A 12890-nucleotide genomic window follows, 5' to 3' on the forward strand; every position below is an offset into this window, starting at 1 on the left:
TCTCTGAGAGATTAGAAGAAAAACATCTCAGTCTGGATGTATTCTGTTTCCTGTGAAAGGGGAGAGGTGGTTATGTGTGTCCCAGGTGCCCTGAGGAGGAATTCACCAGTAGTTGGGAAATGTTTGGGTAGGAAGTGCAGGGGTTGGTTTGTTTGTTTGTTTTTAAAAAAAGTTACTTTATTACCTGTAAAGAAAAATATTTCTCCTTTCTGTATCTTCCTAGCTCATGATGGCTTTTGGTGTCTGAAGTTGTCTATTTGTTAACTTTATTCCCCCCCCCCCCCCCCCCCCCCCCCCGCCCCCAGCAGGTTTTCTGTTTTCATTTGCAAATGTGATGCAGAACACGGGTATAACATGAAGCCCCGCCAAAGCCTTTATCCTATAGAGACCTGTCTTATTTGAACAAATGTGGTGTGGGAGAAGGGGGGGCAGGGTTAGTAGCCTTTGTCTTGCATGGCTGATGTTACATGAGTCTTTATTTTCCTCCTCTAAAAAGATGGAAGACTGTTTGGCAAAAAAAATGGAAATCACCGTTTCAGAAGCTGAAAAACGGACTGGGAGGAATGCCGTGAACATGCAAGAAACATACACTGCTTACCTCATTGAGACAAGGTGGGTGATGAGACCTCGCTCTTGGGGTAGGTGGATGTTCCACTCTAGACATATTCTCCCTCCTTCCACGCCTAAAAATTTTCAGGATGAGCAGATTTAGTTGGTTTATGACTTACTATGCGATTATTTCCTTACTCTGGAGGGTCTTTTCCTGTGAAAACTTGGCATCTGATATCTAGTTCAGTACTAACACTGTTGTGTAACTGCATACTGTAATTCTTCATTTGGAGCTAGGTGGAAAAATGTGTGTTTGAAAGACGTTGCTTTAGTATGGTGTCAACAACTGCTTGGTTATTTCTTAGACATGGGTTGGATGATTTTCTATACATATATATGAGGTTGTATGTGAGAAAGGTTGTGCGTTTTGGTCTAAAGTTATGGTTAGGCTTGTTTGAGATCACAAGAAAATAAAGAAGCCTCATGACTTATGTGGTCAGAAGTTACTGCTCCACTAATATTTGAAGTGTTTTGCTTGATCTGATCACCACATACTCCTTGTAGATGGTCTAAGGGTTAGGGTTAATTAACTGTTTCCTTCCTTCATACTAGCTTGAACTTTCACTGGAGATCTTACTGCTTTCAATCTGCTTGTGTTAGCAAGATTAATAATACAAGTATGGTAAATGTACTCAGTACTGCAAAGACAACTTGCAATTTTAAGTACTGAGTAGTGAGCAAAGCTTTAAAATCCCTTCTAACTTATAGTTACTTCCTAAACAGTCACAGATGACTCCTATTATGCAGGATCATGTTACTCAGCTGAAGCAAGAATTTCAAAATTAGACTTTATTAGGAGTTTTGTGTCTCTCTTTTTTTATATTAACAGTTCTAACCTTTGGGCCTTACCTCAGGAATGATCTGCTGTACAGATAAAACCTTCTGAGGCAAAGCAGTTGCATTTTGCAAAGGCTCTGAAGAGTTCAAATTGTAATGCTATAAGTCTTCTAGTTACTAGTTAAAAAGCTGCTTAACTTGTTTAACTGATGAAGGGACACACCAGTCACACTAACTGCAGACCTACTGGGATACATTTACTATATTTTGCTAAACTTGAAGAATAAAATCCAAAATAGATGTACATTATATCTTTCAAATATTGTAGCTCTTTGGCAGTTGCTCAGATGTCTTTAAAAAAAATACTTTTTACAGTTTATTGATATTAAAGATCACATCTTCTCACATAAGTAATGTTATTTTTCTTCTAATAATATTTCTGAAGGAAAAGAGAAGAAAATAGAGATCATTGGTGTCTAACTGTGATGTGAAGTGTACTCTGGGGACATCTTTATGCAGCCCCAGAACATGCTGACTACATCTCCTTTCCCAGTCATCCTTACATTCCTTTAGACTCACTCCTGCTGGTGTTTCCCAGTGGTTCTTTCGTAGTGGCAAAACTGTATTTTGCTGCCCAGATTGCTTTCTTTCATTAAAATTTATTTTATTCTGTGGTCAGCAAATACCAAGACCAATTACATGTTTGTCGCAGAAGTATTGAAAATGTGGGTTTGTCACATCTCTAATAAAATAGGTTCTCTATTCCTTTTACTGAGAAGGCAAAATTTCTTGCATAAATATAATTGCTGGCTATTAAATGTGCTTCCTGCTGAGCCTGTAGCTGTAGGTGGGCTTCACGGCAATTTGTCTGTGGGTAATAGGATATTTTGTAGCTGAAGAATAAAACTCAGTTTATAGTAATATAAAAGGAAGACCACTTAATAATAGTTGCGTTACACTTATGTGAACTGGGGTTCCACTGTTACTGCTATCTAGGATTTAATTTCAATTTGAATTGAAGAATTGTATGCATCTGGGCGAATAAGAGACATGAGACGGATGCAATTACAACCACTGTATATTTGTTACAGAACAGGAGCTGAGTACCTGAACTTTTAACACATTAGTTTCACTAGTGCTGATGAAACTGTTTTCAAAACACAAGTGATGGTGTTGCTTCCTTTTTCTTTTCAAAATGAAAAGATTTATTAGTAGTCTCACATTTTCATGTGACTTTTGTTGATTTTTTTTAAGTGATATTATACCTCGATGTAGATCTGTTTCTTTGAGACAAAACAAACTTCACTGCTGTAGACTGCAAAGCCTCCACAAATTCCAAAGGTCGTGCTTCCTGAAAGCATCCCCTTTATTCTTGGTTTACACCTTTCTGCATTAGCTAAGTAGACTTTTGTGGTGAGCTGTTTCCGTTCAATTAGTCTTGAAGTCAGTTTGTTTCACAACTTCCTTTAAACTATGCAGTTATTTAAAAATAACTTAGTTTTATATTCTCCCTGTGAGAACAGAGGGACACCTCTACCTCTTTGTGGGAAATAGCATTAAGGCAAGAACAAATTCTTATAATTAAGATCTGTAGCTAAATATTCCTTCTTGCAGGCACTCAGCATATCAATTGCTTTCTGTAAGGGAAATTGCAAACATCCAGGACCTCACTTAAATTCAGACTTGCTTGTTAGAAATTTAGGCAGCTGTGTCTGGTCATGCAGACCAGAATCTGCATGAAACTACAAGAACTGAGAGCATAAAACCCAGAATTTGACTCCTGGTCTTGTACCCTTTGTTTTTCATGACCGAGCTGGAATCGATTGATGGACTTTGAATTATAGTACGTACAGGGAAGCCTTTTTTTCTGTTCTCCTTTAAAGTAAACAATTGCTTTTGTAGTACTAGGACACTTCCATTTAGTTCACTTTGCTTCCGTCCTTGCGGACTTTCAGATCTCTAGCCTAGTCCTCCTGGTCATGTAAGATGATGGCTAGAGCATGTTTTGGGTTTGTGGGTTTTTTTTTTTTTTTGAATGTGGCTTTAGGAAAAAATAACGCAACTTTGTGCAGCCTGGTAGCTGACTACTTAATAGCAGAATCCCTGGTTTCCAGCCCTATTAATTAGCCTTTGCTTCCTTTTGAAGTCATTTGACAGGGTGGCTCACTATATTTCCTTGTTATTCCCCCAGTATGGCTGAGGAAGCTGCTAATCTTATTTCTGCTTTCAGTATTTGGATAGTTTTCCAATTTACTTAGTTAAATTATGACACAAGTGATACTCGCTTTTCCCTTAGGACCTTGGATTGCCCATCTGAAATGTAAGGACTTCTCAAGAAAGTTTCTGTGAGAGAAAAGAACTTGGAAATCAGTAGCCAGCCAGGTCACAGTTCAGCAGTAGCAGTGCTGCACTGTGAGACTTCAGGAGTTTTTCCTTTGTTATTTTTTGTTTGAGTTCCTTTCCCAAAGTCTCCTCTTTCATGTTGGGTTAGGTGAAGAGTCCAGGCATGTATTTCCTGGGGAGAGGCACAGAACAAATCCCCCCCCCAGAGGTATGTTGTCTTCTGATAAAATAAGAAAATGCAGATTTTGGTTAGTGAGAGTCAGGAAGACTTGTCTGCTCCCTCCAGAGGAGGTGTTAGGAAAAGAGGAAGGAAGTCTGAATTCAGCATGAGCTTTAAATAGGGAAGAGTCAGGAGATGAAAGAAGATGGAGGAGTCAAAAACTTAATTTACTGTTGATTTTTACTTAATTGATACTATGAATCATTAACTTGCCTAGTAGATGCATATTTTTGGTTAAATACAGCAAACTGTTTAGGTGGCAGTATATTAAAAAAAAAAAAAAAATCACCTGGCTGTGAAAATCTTCTGACAAGAGAACTGCCTCTTTGTATTACAGCTTGCCAGGTAACTTCTGGTGGCTTACAAAGTCCATAGTTGATCTGTAGTGATTGCTCTTGTGCCTCTTGAGAGGCTTAAATACAGAGACCATTTCTAAATAGCTAATGGAAAACATTGCCCAGCTCTCTAAAATGATATTCCTCAACATAGAGAGTGAACCTTGTCCGCTGTAGGGGAGTGGAAGTGTCACTTCTACATTGGAAGGTCAAAGGCTGAAAGCTAAGTTACTGCTTCTGTGATTGAAGAGGTGATTGCTTTTACAAGGAAATAAACAGATCTATTTCCTTCTTGTCTGATTTAATATTTTGCAGTCATTCCGCCTCTTATAGCATTCAGAATTGTTTGATGGCTCATTTAAGATAATTAGTTTTAAATGGGAAGGTTAATTAGATGGACTAAAGTTTTCACATTGGCGCTTTGAATTAAGGCAAATGAACTTGACTTTTGGAGTAATGTAATCTTCTAATTGCTTATGATAACATCAGTTATGCACGTAAAAGCTGAAGGTTTCAATTTTGTCTTTTATTTTTTTTAGGCAGGTTGGTTCATTCAATGAATAACGTGCATTGTTAAAACTGTACTTAGAGGGGAAACATATGGTTTTCCTGCCTGAAGACTGTACAAGTATTATATTGTGTTTTTAAAACCAAAACAAATTGAGAAGTTTGACTGAATGTCAACAAGTGATTATAATCTTAATTGAAACTGGTTTGCAGTACCTGCATTTAATGGTGGAGTTCATAATGTGGTCAAAAAAATTAGATGGTAATGAAGGTATTAAGTGTAATGAGTACCTTTGTGGATTTCTACTTCCTTTCTGGAACGGGGTTCCTGGGGAGAAATGCTCTTGTAATTGGTGATATTTTATGGTCTTATATGTAACCAGGTGGAGAAATTTCTGGTGTGATTAAAAATGATTTCTCTCGTCTTGCTTGCCTGTCCCAAATCCATCCATGCAGTTTCAAACACACACTACCTCGCTTAAAAGGCGGTGGTGTGGATGCAGGCTCATAATTGAGGGCTGTACTTCTCCACCACAGCTTTGCTCTCTCTGCAGAGCAGAATTTGGCTGGTTTTACTTTATCAAAGCCTGAGTGGAAGGGGGAATCTTAAACTACTATTAATAATTTCAAAATGTGTCTTAAATTTGCTCAAATGGATTAACTTAAAAAGTATTGCTTCTTTGTTGGGTGCTACTCAGCTGCCCTCCTGAAATGTTGTCTTCCCCTTCCAGTCACTAAAAATCACTAAACTGAAGTTTCACAGCCTGTTGAGAAAAAAAAAACCCACAACTGGAGTGGGTGCTGCTAGTGGCAGAGGCAGGAGGGGCACCCATCCTGCAGAGACAGGACAGTGTGGTGGCAGACACAGTGCTGAGGTGCAACTGTTAGGGTGCAGCTTTTCACAGTGGGATGTTGGGCAAAAAAACCAACATCCAGATGTTTCTCTGGACAAACGTCTGTCTACCTATTTTGCTGCCACACTTGCTTGCTTTACCTGTTGTCTCTTAATTGCTTTTCACCCAAAACAAGAGCTGTGTTATATAAAGATAAAAGAAACAACTACAACCAGAAATGGCAGCATTCGCACTTCTAAGACTGTGAGAATAAATGCATGTTAGAATAAAGGAAGTAAGTATGATCTGAGAAGAGAAATAACGTCAGGCTGCTTAGCACAGACTATACTAAGGAGGTTATATCAGGTCTATGTAAAAAAGAACAAACTATGTGGGCAGTTTTGACCTTCAAGGTTCTCTAGTAGTAGCTTAATCTTTTTCCACAGGATGTAATGTGAGGCTCGTGTGTCCCTCAGAAGGGTTGTAAAGCTTGATTAACTTAGACTTAGGGAAGCCTAGCCTGTTGTTCACAGATCTGCTTTGTCAGAATAAATTGACAGTAGGCTTTACATCTAGTAAACATCCTTAGTTTCTTCGGTGTAGGCAGGGAAGATGTGGTGAGTGGCATGATCTGGTCTGGCTGTCTGCTTCCTTCCTCCCCCAGTCCTTGTAGACAGAAAACTTCAAGTGACAGGGTGCCTGCGTCTCCATTGTGGGTTATAGTGGTTTGTTCTCATGTAAGACTAGGCTTCTCTATAAAGCTGTGGTCCTTCCCTGTGGAAGTGCTACGGTCCTAGATGACCTTTTAAAAATTTTGGTTCCTATTTAATTTTCTGCTTGATACTTGTGTGTGTGTGGACTGAGATGTTACTACTCTGATTATTGTGGTTTTTGGTTTTTTTTTTGCATAACTATGTGTTCTTATTAATTCTGACAAATACAAAGCTGATATAGTGGGTGTGTTGAGAAATTTTTTTCACAGTTAAGGCTCCACATGGTCTTTGCTGTTTCTAGTTTGTAATTAATTCTCTAAAACAGTCATGAAGCATTAAGACCGTAATTTGCACTGGAACGTTCTCTTGTCAGAAGGCTGTGATATCTAACAATGACAGCTTACTGATGGTGTGTTGACCTGAACCCTAACAAATGATAGATGGACTGCTACACTATTAAAAGATGTGATGATCCTGTTGGAGTATTTATCTTCCTTCAATATTTGTAGGATAGAAAAGTGATATGTAAGTGTATTCTCTTCTAACCTGTAATCTGTACTACGGAAGTGGAGTATTTGTAGTTCCTTAAACAGACTTGAATCTTTGAAGTAACTTTTAAATCAAGAAGAGTGTCTTTATAAATTTAATTTCTATTTCTCCTTTTAGTTTGTAGAAGAACACTATTCTCTAGATCTTTTCTCACACTTGCAGTGTTAAAACTATTGAAACTTATTATATAATAATGTGACTCTCTTGACTGCAGGCATTGGGAGTTCTAAGAAAAATACAGATCAACTTTTACATGATAAAGCTGAGTTGGCAAAAATGAGTATGTGGGGGAATGGCAAACCAGAGCAGGATGAGTTAAGGCAGATTAACTAAGGAAGACAAGCTACTTGACTTTATACTACTAATTTGTATTACTGTAATTGCATTTGGTATGAGAGTGCTATATTGAGGCCACTTACAAATGTATACTACCAAAATTCAGGATAGTTCTTTTCTAACATCTTGTGAAGTTGTATTTCTACAGAAACTCTTCAAAACAGAGTAGGAATGTCTGGACCAGAAACTTTCTTGAAAGATAAATTCCTTTTCATTCTTCTCTGTGCTGACTTCATTGATGTTATAGGTTATTTGGAAAGTGATAAATATAAGATCACACTTGCACTGCATTGGGAATTGCTTGGGTTAGAGGCAGAAGGCAACACTTAAGTACACGCTGTATTGAAATGAAACAGCCAAATGAACTTTTCTAATTACTTCATATTCAGGAGGTGGAAAACTTTATATTTGAAGTTGCCCATGGCAGTGCAAACCCATAGAATAAGTTAAGTGGAGATGAAAAATAATTGCGGCTAGCAGTACTTTTCCTTAGGGGCTCATATTGACAGGAAAAATAAGAATGATATTTAAAAAATAAAGTGAACTGTTCTTCTTGCAGTTTACCTTTGGTGGTAACTTCTTAAGCCTCTGTAACTCTACTGTGTGTCTGAAATGTGTTAGGCTGCCATAAACTGTCAGTAGTGTGTGCACCCCTAGCCTGCTTCTAGTTACGAGGTGATGCAGTCAGTCTTAAACTTCAGTTAAATTTTAAAAAACATGAATAAGGAAACTCTCCTGTTACAGAAAAATCAAAACTGGAAAGAAGAGCTAGTTAAACATGACTTCTGTGCCAATCCTGGGGTTGCATTTGCTATGGCCAGAAAATGGTTATGCACAGGAGTGACAGAGACATTAATAGCAATGGACCAAATGCATCTGCAGGTTTGGGGTTTTCCCCCACCTTGTCTGATAGAGCATCCATTATATTATGGAGAACTACTTGTTCCAGATCTGAGATATGGATCTGTAGTCTTCCTGCCTTTAAAGTCAGGGTGGCCACTATCTGCTTCACTCTGTGCAATGTGTCTGCCTAGCTCCAGGTGAGTCTCTGAGGTCTTCCTGCTGGCACAGCAGCACCTCTGTCTGCAGCACAGATGGGTCCTCCTGGGATGGGGCTGGGTTCTCAGGGCAGTCCTGGCCTCTGTTTTTCTTGTCTCCCTATTCATGTTTGCTTGTGCAGTATGTTCTCAGACAGGGTCCGCATAATCCCGTGATGTATTTATTGATGATGGCAGTCTTGCTTAAGGGTTGATAATAACCCATGCAGAAGTAGTGCTCTTGAAACCCATGGTGTAAGTCAGTGCAACTGGTTGATAGCTGCTGGAGATTAAAAGGATCTCTAATTCTGAAGTACTTTTAAGTGAGTGTCTTGAATGGCCAGATTGTTTACCAGACCCCGCTGGGAGTTTCTCCTCTAGGAAAATCAAATTTATGTCTTCAGCTGTCAACTAAACAACTAATCTTCCAAGGCATAGTAGCTTAATTCTTTATTTAAATTTACCTCCAACTCAGCAGTAGTACAATCACTAGACACCTGCTTTTAGCTGGAGTGTTATCGAAATGTTTAAACTGTGCAATGTTCATGTAGGGAGGAATGCTGCACAACTCATCAGCCCAGCACTAAGCTGAGCTTACCCTCTTCAAAACTCTGCGGTTGCAGTTGCAACTTCGTTGAATTGAAATACTCTAATAGGGAAGATTCCGTGGGATGTTTGCAGTGAGATTTAGTGGCTGTCAGCAGTGTGCTTGCCTTTTTGTTCTGAAGTTAGCCTCAAACAGTTTTAATCTGCAGCAGTTTGTGTTGAGTGCTTATGAATACATCCTTTTTTCTTCCTCCTTGTGATTTTTTTTTTCCCCTACAAATTCAGTCACCTGGAATAAATGTCCTTTACTCATTAAAAAAAATTTCTTTTGCATAATGCTTTAATACATTACTGCAACCTCAAGATGTAATCATGCCTTTTTTTTTTTTTTTTTTTACACAAGAGGATATAGCAAGGCTGTTCCTCTCTAACGAGAGTTCAGAAATGGATGACAAAGGCTTCTTGTATTTTGTTTAAGTGTATCAAATATATGGGGCTGCTGCAGGGCAGGATTGTTTTTCAGTAAGGTCATTAGAAATCCAACCTTGTAGCTTAAGAATAGCTTAAAAAAAAGCAGTAATTTGTGTGCTATTTAGATGTTTTTAAAACTTTACTCCTTGAATTCTTATGAATTCAAGAACTGTATAGACCGAATTCTGCTGGAAGAAGTAATGTAGTACCCTATTCTATTGAGTACCATAAGAATAAGTACTTGTAGTTCATAACTTCCTGTGCTGAGTGCTCCCCAGCACAAGAAGGATGTGGACATACTGAAGCAAGCCCAGTGAAGGGCCATGAAAATGGTTCAGGGCTTGGAGCATCTGACATGTGGGGAGAGGCTGAGAGATGGGGTTTTGCAGCCTCTGGAAGAGACAGCTCAGGGGATCTTAGCAGTGTGTGTCAATACCTGGTTGGGGAGGTAAAGAAGATGGAAGATGGAGTCAGACTCTTTCTGTGATGCACAGAGAGAGGACAAGAGGCAGTGGCCACAAATTCAAATGTAGGAAATTTGATTTAAATGTAAGAAAACCTCTTTACTGTGAGGGTAGTCAAACATGAGAATGGGTTGCCCATTGTGGTGGTAGACTCTCTGTCCTTGGAGATATTCAAAACCCAACTGGATGTAGCTCTGAGAGAACCTGCTTTGAGCAAGGGAATTGGACTACAGATGTGTGGAGTCCCTTCCAACCTCAACTATTCTTTGACAATCTCATAATACAGTTAATATTGTTTCATGTAGGCTTATGCCAGTGCTTTGTGTGCTAATTAGTCACTTAATGTAAGCACCAAGGTAGACATAGACATCACTGGTTTCTGTTAAGTGCCTTGTCTGAAGTCTCTCTCTCTGTTCTGGCATGTGCTAACTGCCAAGAAGTGTTACTGACTTGATGCTTGTTTTATGGTATTGCAAAGTATTTCTGTTGCTTTAAATGTCTTCTATGAAGGATGATTTTTTTTTTTCAAGTTTTTATGTTACTTTTCAATCCTATAGTATTCCATGATTTCTCCTTTTATAGTAACACAAAATCCTTTAAGCCCTTGCTAGGTGATGTTGGCTTTAAGTTTTCAACAAATTCTTCAGATGCATCAATTTTGTACCTGCTTGCCCTATCTTTAGCTGGTTTGTTAGACCTTAGTCCTTAAATATAAAAAGATAATACTTTGAACAAAAACCAAATTGAAGTTCTTTGAAATTAGCTATGTTTTTCTAAAAATATCCTTTAAGAATTCTTAATACTTTTAAAGTTATATTTTTAATTTTTCTAGCTGTTGCAGACAAGACAATTTTTATCCTCTGAAGTGAAGACTTTCCCACTGAATAGTAAATTCCTTCTTGTAATACTCTGTATCCTTCAGCTGCTCATGAAATCATGCTGGCTTGGAGCCTAACGCTGTTCCAAGTGAAATATATCTAATTCTGTAGTGATGTGAACTAAGTCACTTGTGTGACTGTTTACTTGACTGTGACCTACCTGTTTGTTTGTGGTGTGATGAAAATGCATTGACTTTTCCTGTGTTCCTGGCATGTGCAGAAAATTTGAGTGCTATCAGGCAGAAATTTATAAATATTTTAAAATGAAGTTTGTAGACCTGAAATTAAGTAAGGTTAGTTTAGATTATGGGCAAGTTATGCAGTAATTATTACTGGGTAACTATTTTTAGGGCCTTTGCTATAATTGTACTGATGGTACGAGGGAGAAGGTGATAGCTTAGTAATGGTCAAATTTGCTATTTTATCTTTCAGAGCTGTTGAGTCCCAGAGTGAGGGACAGTGCGCCCCAGTGGACTCCCTGTGGCGACGTTACAGTGAATTTGAGTTGTTGAGGAATTATTTGTCAGTTACCTATCCACATATTGTTGTTCCACCTTTGCCAGAAAAGAGGGTAAGGAAGCTGAGGCTGCAGCTTGCTTTGTATTGTTTGTTATTTTTTACTATTAATGCTCTTCTGTTTAAATAGGCTGACTTTGTTTGGCATAAGCTATCGGCAGATAATATGGATCCAGATTTTGTGGAAAGAAGAAGAATCGGTTTGGAAAACTTCTTGTTACGTGTGGCTTCACATCCTGTTCTTTGCCAAGACAAAATCTTTTATTCTTTTTTAACACAGGTATAGTAAAGTGATGTGCTTTCTAAATACATTCTTTAGTGATTATTTAAGATAATGTCCTTTTGCTCTTTTTCCCTGCCATTGACCCATAGCTTGTCCTGTGTCTGGAAGAAGGATAGACAACAGGAATAAACATGTGGTGGAAAAGGCTTGTACATGTAAAAGCTTGTTAACAGCCCACTGCAGTTGTACAATTGGTCTTCTAATGTACCTTATGACTTTTTTCCAGTCTAGTTTTAAGACTCCTAAGAGAGAATTTCCATCTCTTTGGAATGGCTTATTGGGGGCTTAACGTGTGTTGGTTGGGAAAACTTCCCTAGGACTAAACCTGAAATAGTTAGCATGCTACACTGCTGGCTGCGGGGACAAAACTGGCTTCTAATTCACTTTTTGGATATCCATGGTTTCTTTAGCTTTGTGGTTTGAATCATGATCCATTCATATGTGTTGTGGTCCAAAACCAGTACAATGTGCTGTCACAGAAGTTGTGATCCAATTGTCAGCTAAAGCACTGCATTCTGCAGTTTTCAGCTTTAGGAGATGTTGGGTGTTTTTTTTTCTATGCTTTGATGAGAGATTCCCAAATAGTGGACTGAGCAGGTATGTTTACCGTAATACACTGTGTTATGTAGATGAACCAGTGGTTGTCCACTGCTTTCAGTTCCTGTACAACCACTACACAGGAGCAAGGTGACTGCTTGGGCACTGTAAACAGTTGTCACCTGTACGTTCTCTGTATGCTCTCTGCCTTGGGCTGCTGATAATCTAATAGGCAATAGATAACTACCCTCCTTTCTAAAAAGCTGAGCTGCTACTTCAGACAAAGCTGTGTGTGGCTCCTGCCCCCAGTTAACAGAATGAGGTAGTTGAGTAGGGAAGAGTTTTTTTGGGGAGGTTAGTATGTAAGCACAATATAATGACGTGTTATTCTTAACCCAGATTCTTGAAAAGAGATGGGGAGGGTAGCTGAAGCAGAACCTAGCCTTACTGGAGAAGCTCTTCTGATACAGGGACTTGCAAATGCCGTGGCACTCTTAAGTCACTCTAACTGAATGTTCTTTTCCTGTATTTTTAGGAAAGTGGATGGAAAGAAATGGTGAATGAAACTGGATTTCAGTTAAAGGTAATTACTGTAATTGTCTCTCATGACTGCTGTGACACACAGATACTCCAGCAAACATGTTTTGGGCTACTTATGAAAGGCTGTTTACTGTTAGATTGAGTTAAAGGCATTGCTTTATGTATTTGTGTAACTACAAAAAACAATGGTGTTGCTAACATGTAATAGGTAAGACTTGTTGTTAAATTCTGTAGCAGGGTTGTTAGTATGTGCCTATGTTCGATGTCTAATCTTGTAATTCTGCTAATAATGTAGAATTATGTTCCTTATAAGCGTTAAAACTAATGAACTTGACCCCGTAGCAGTGCTTTTGTATGTTGTCAGTCTAGTCGAGCATCGTTTTAAAGATAGGTGTC

General features: G+C 38.6%; 1 protein-coding gene across 1 annotated transcript in view; it reads left to right on the forward strand.

Moving 5' to 3' along the window:
• Window positions 1-12890, forward strand: part of SNX4 (sorting nexin 4) — a 34990-nt gene that overhangs the window by 1033 nt on the left and 21067 nt on the right. The window contains 4 exon segments of the mRNA XM_054830300.1: window positions 497-612; window positions 11051-11189; window positions 11265-11414; window positions 12490-12537. Coding sequence (XP_054686275.1) covers window positions 497-612; window positions 11051-11189; window positions 11265-11414; window positions 12490-12537 — 453 coding nt within the window.

This window comes from Grus americana, chromosome 6, assembly GCF_028858705.1.
Source record: "Grus americana isolate bGruAme1 chromosome 6, bGruAme1.mat, whole genome shotgun sequence".
NCBI lineage: Eukaryota > Metazoa > Chordata > Aves > Gruiformes > Gruidae > Grus > Grus americana.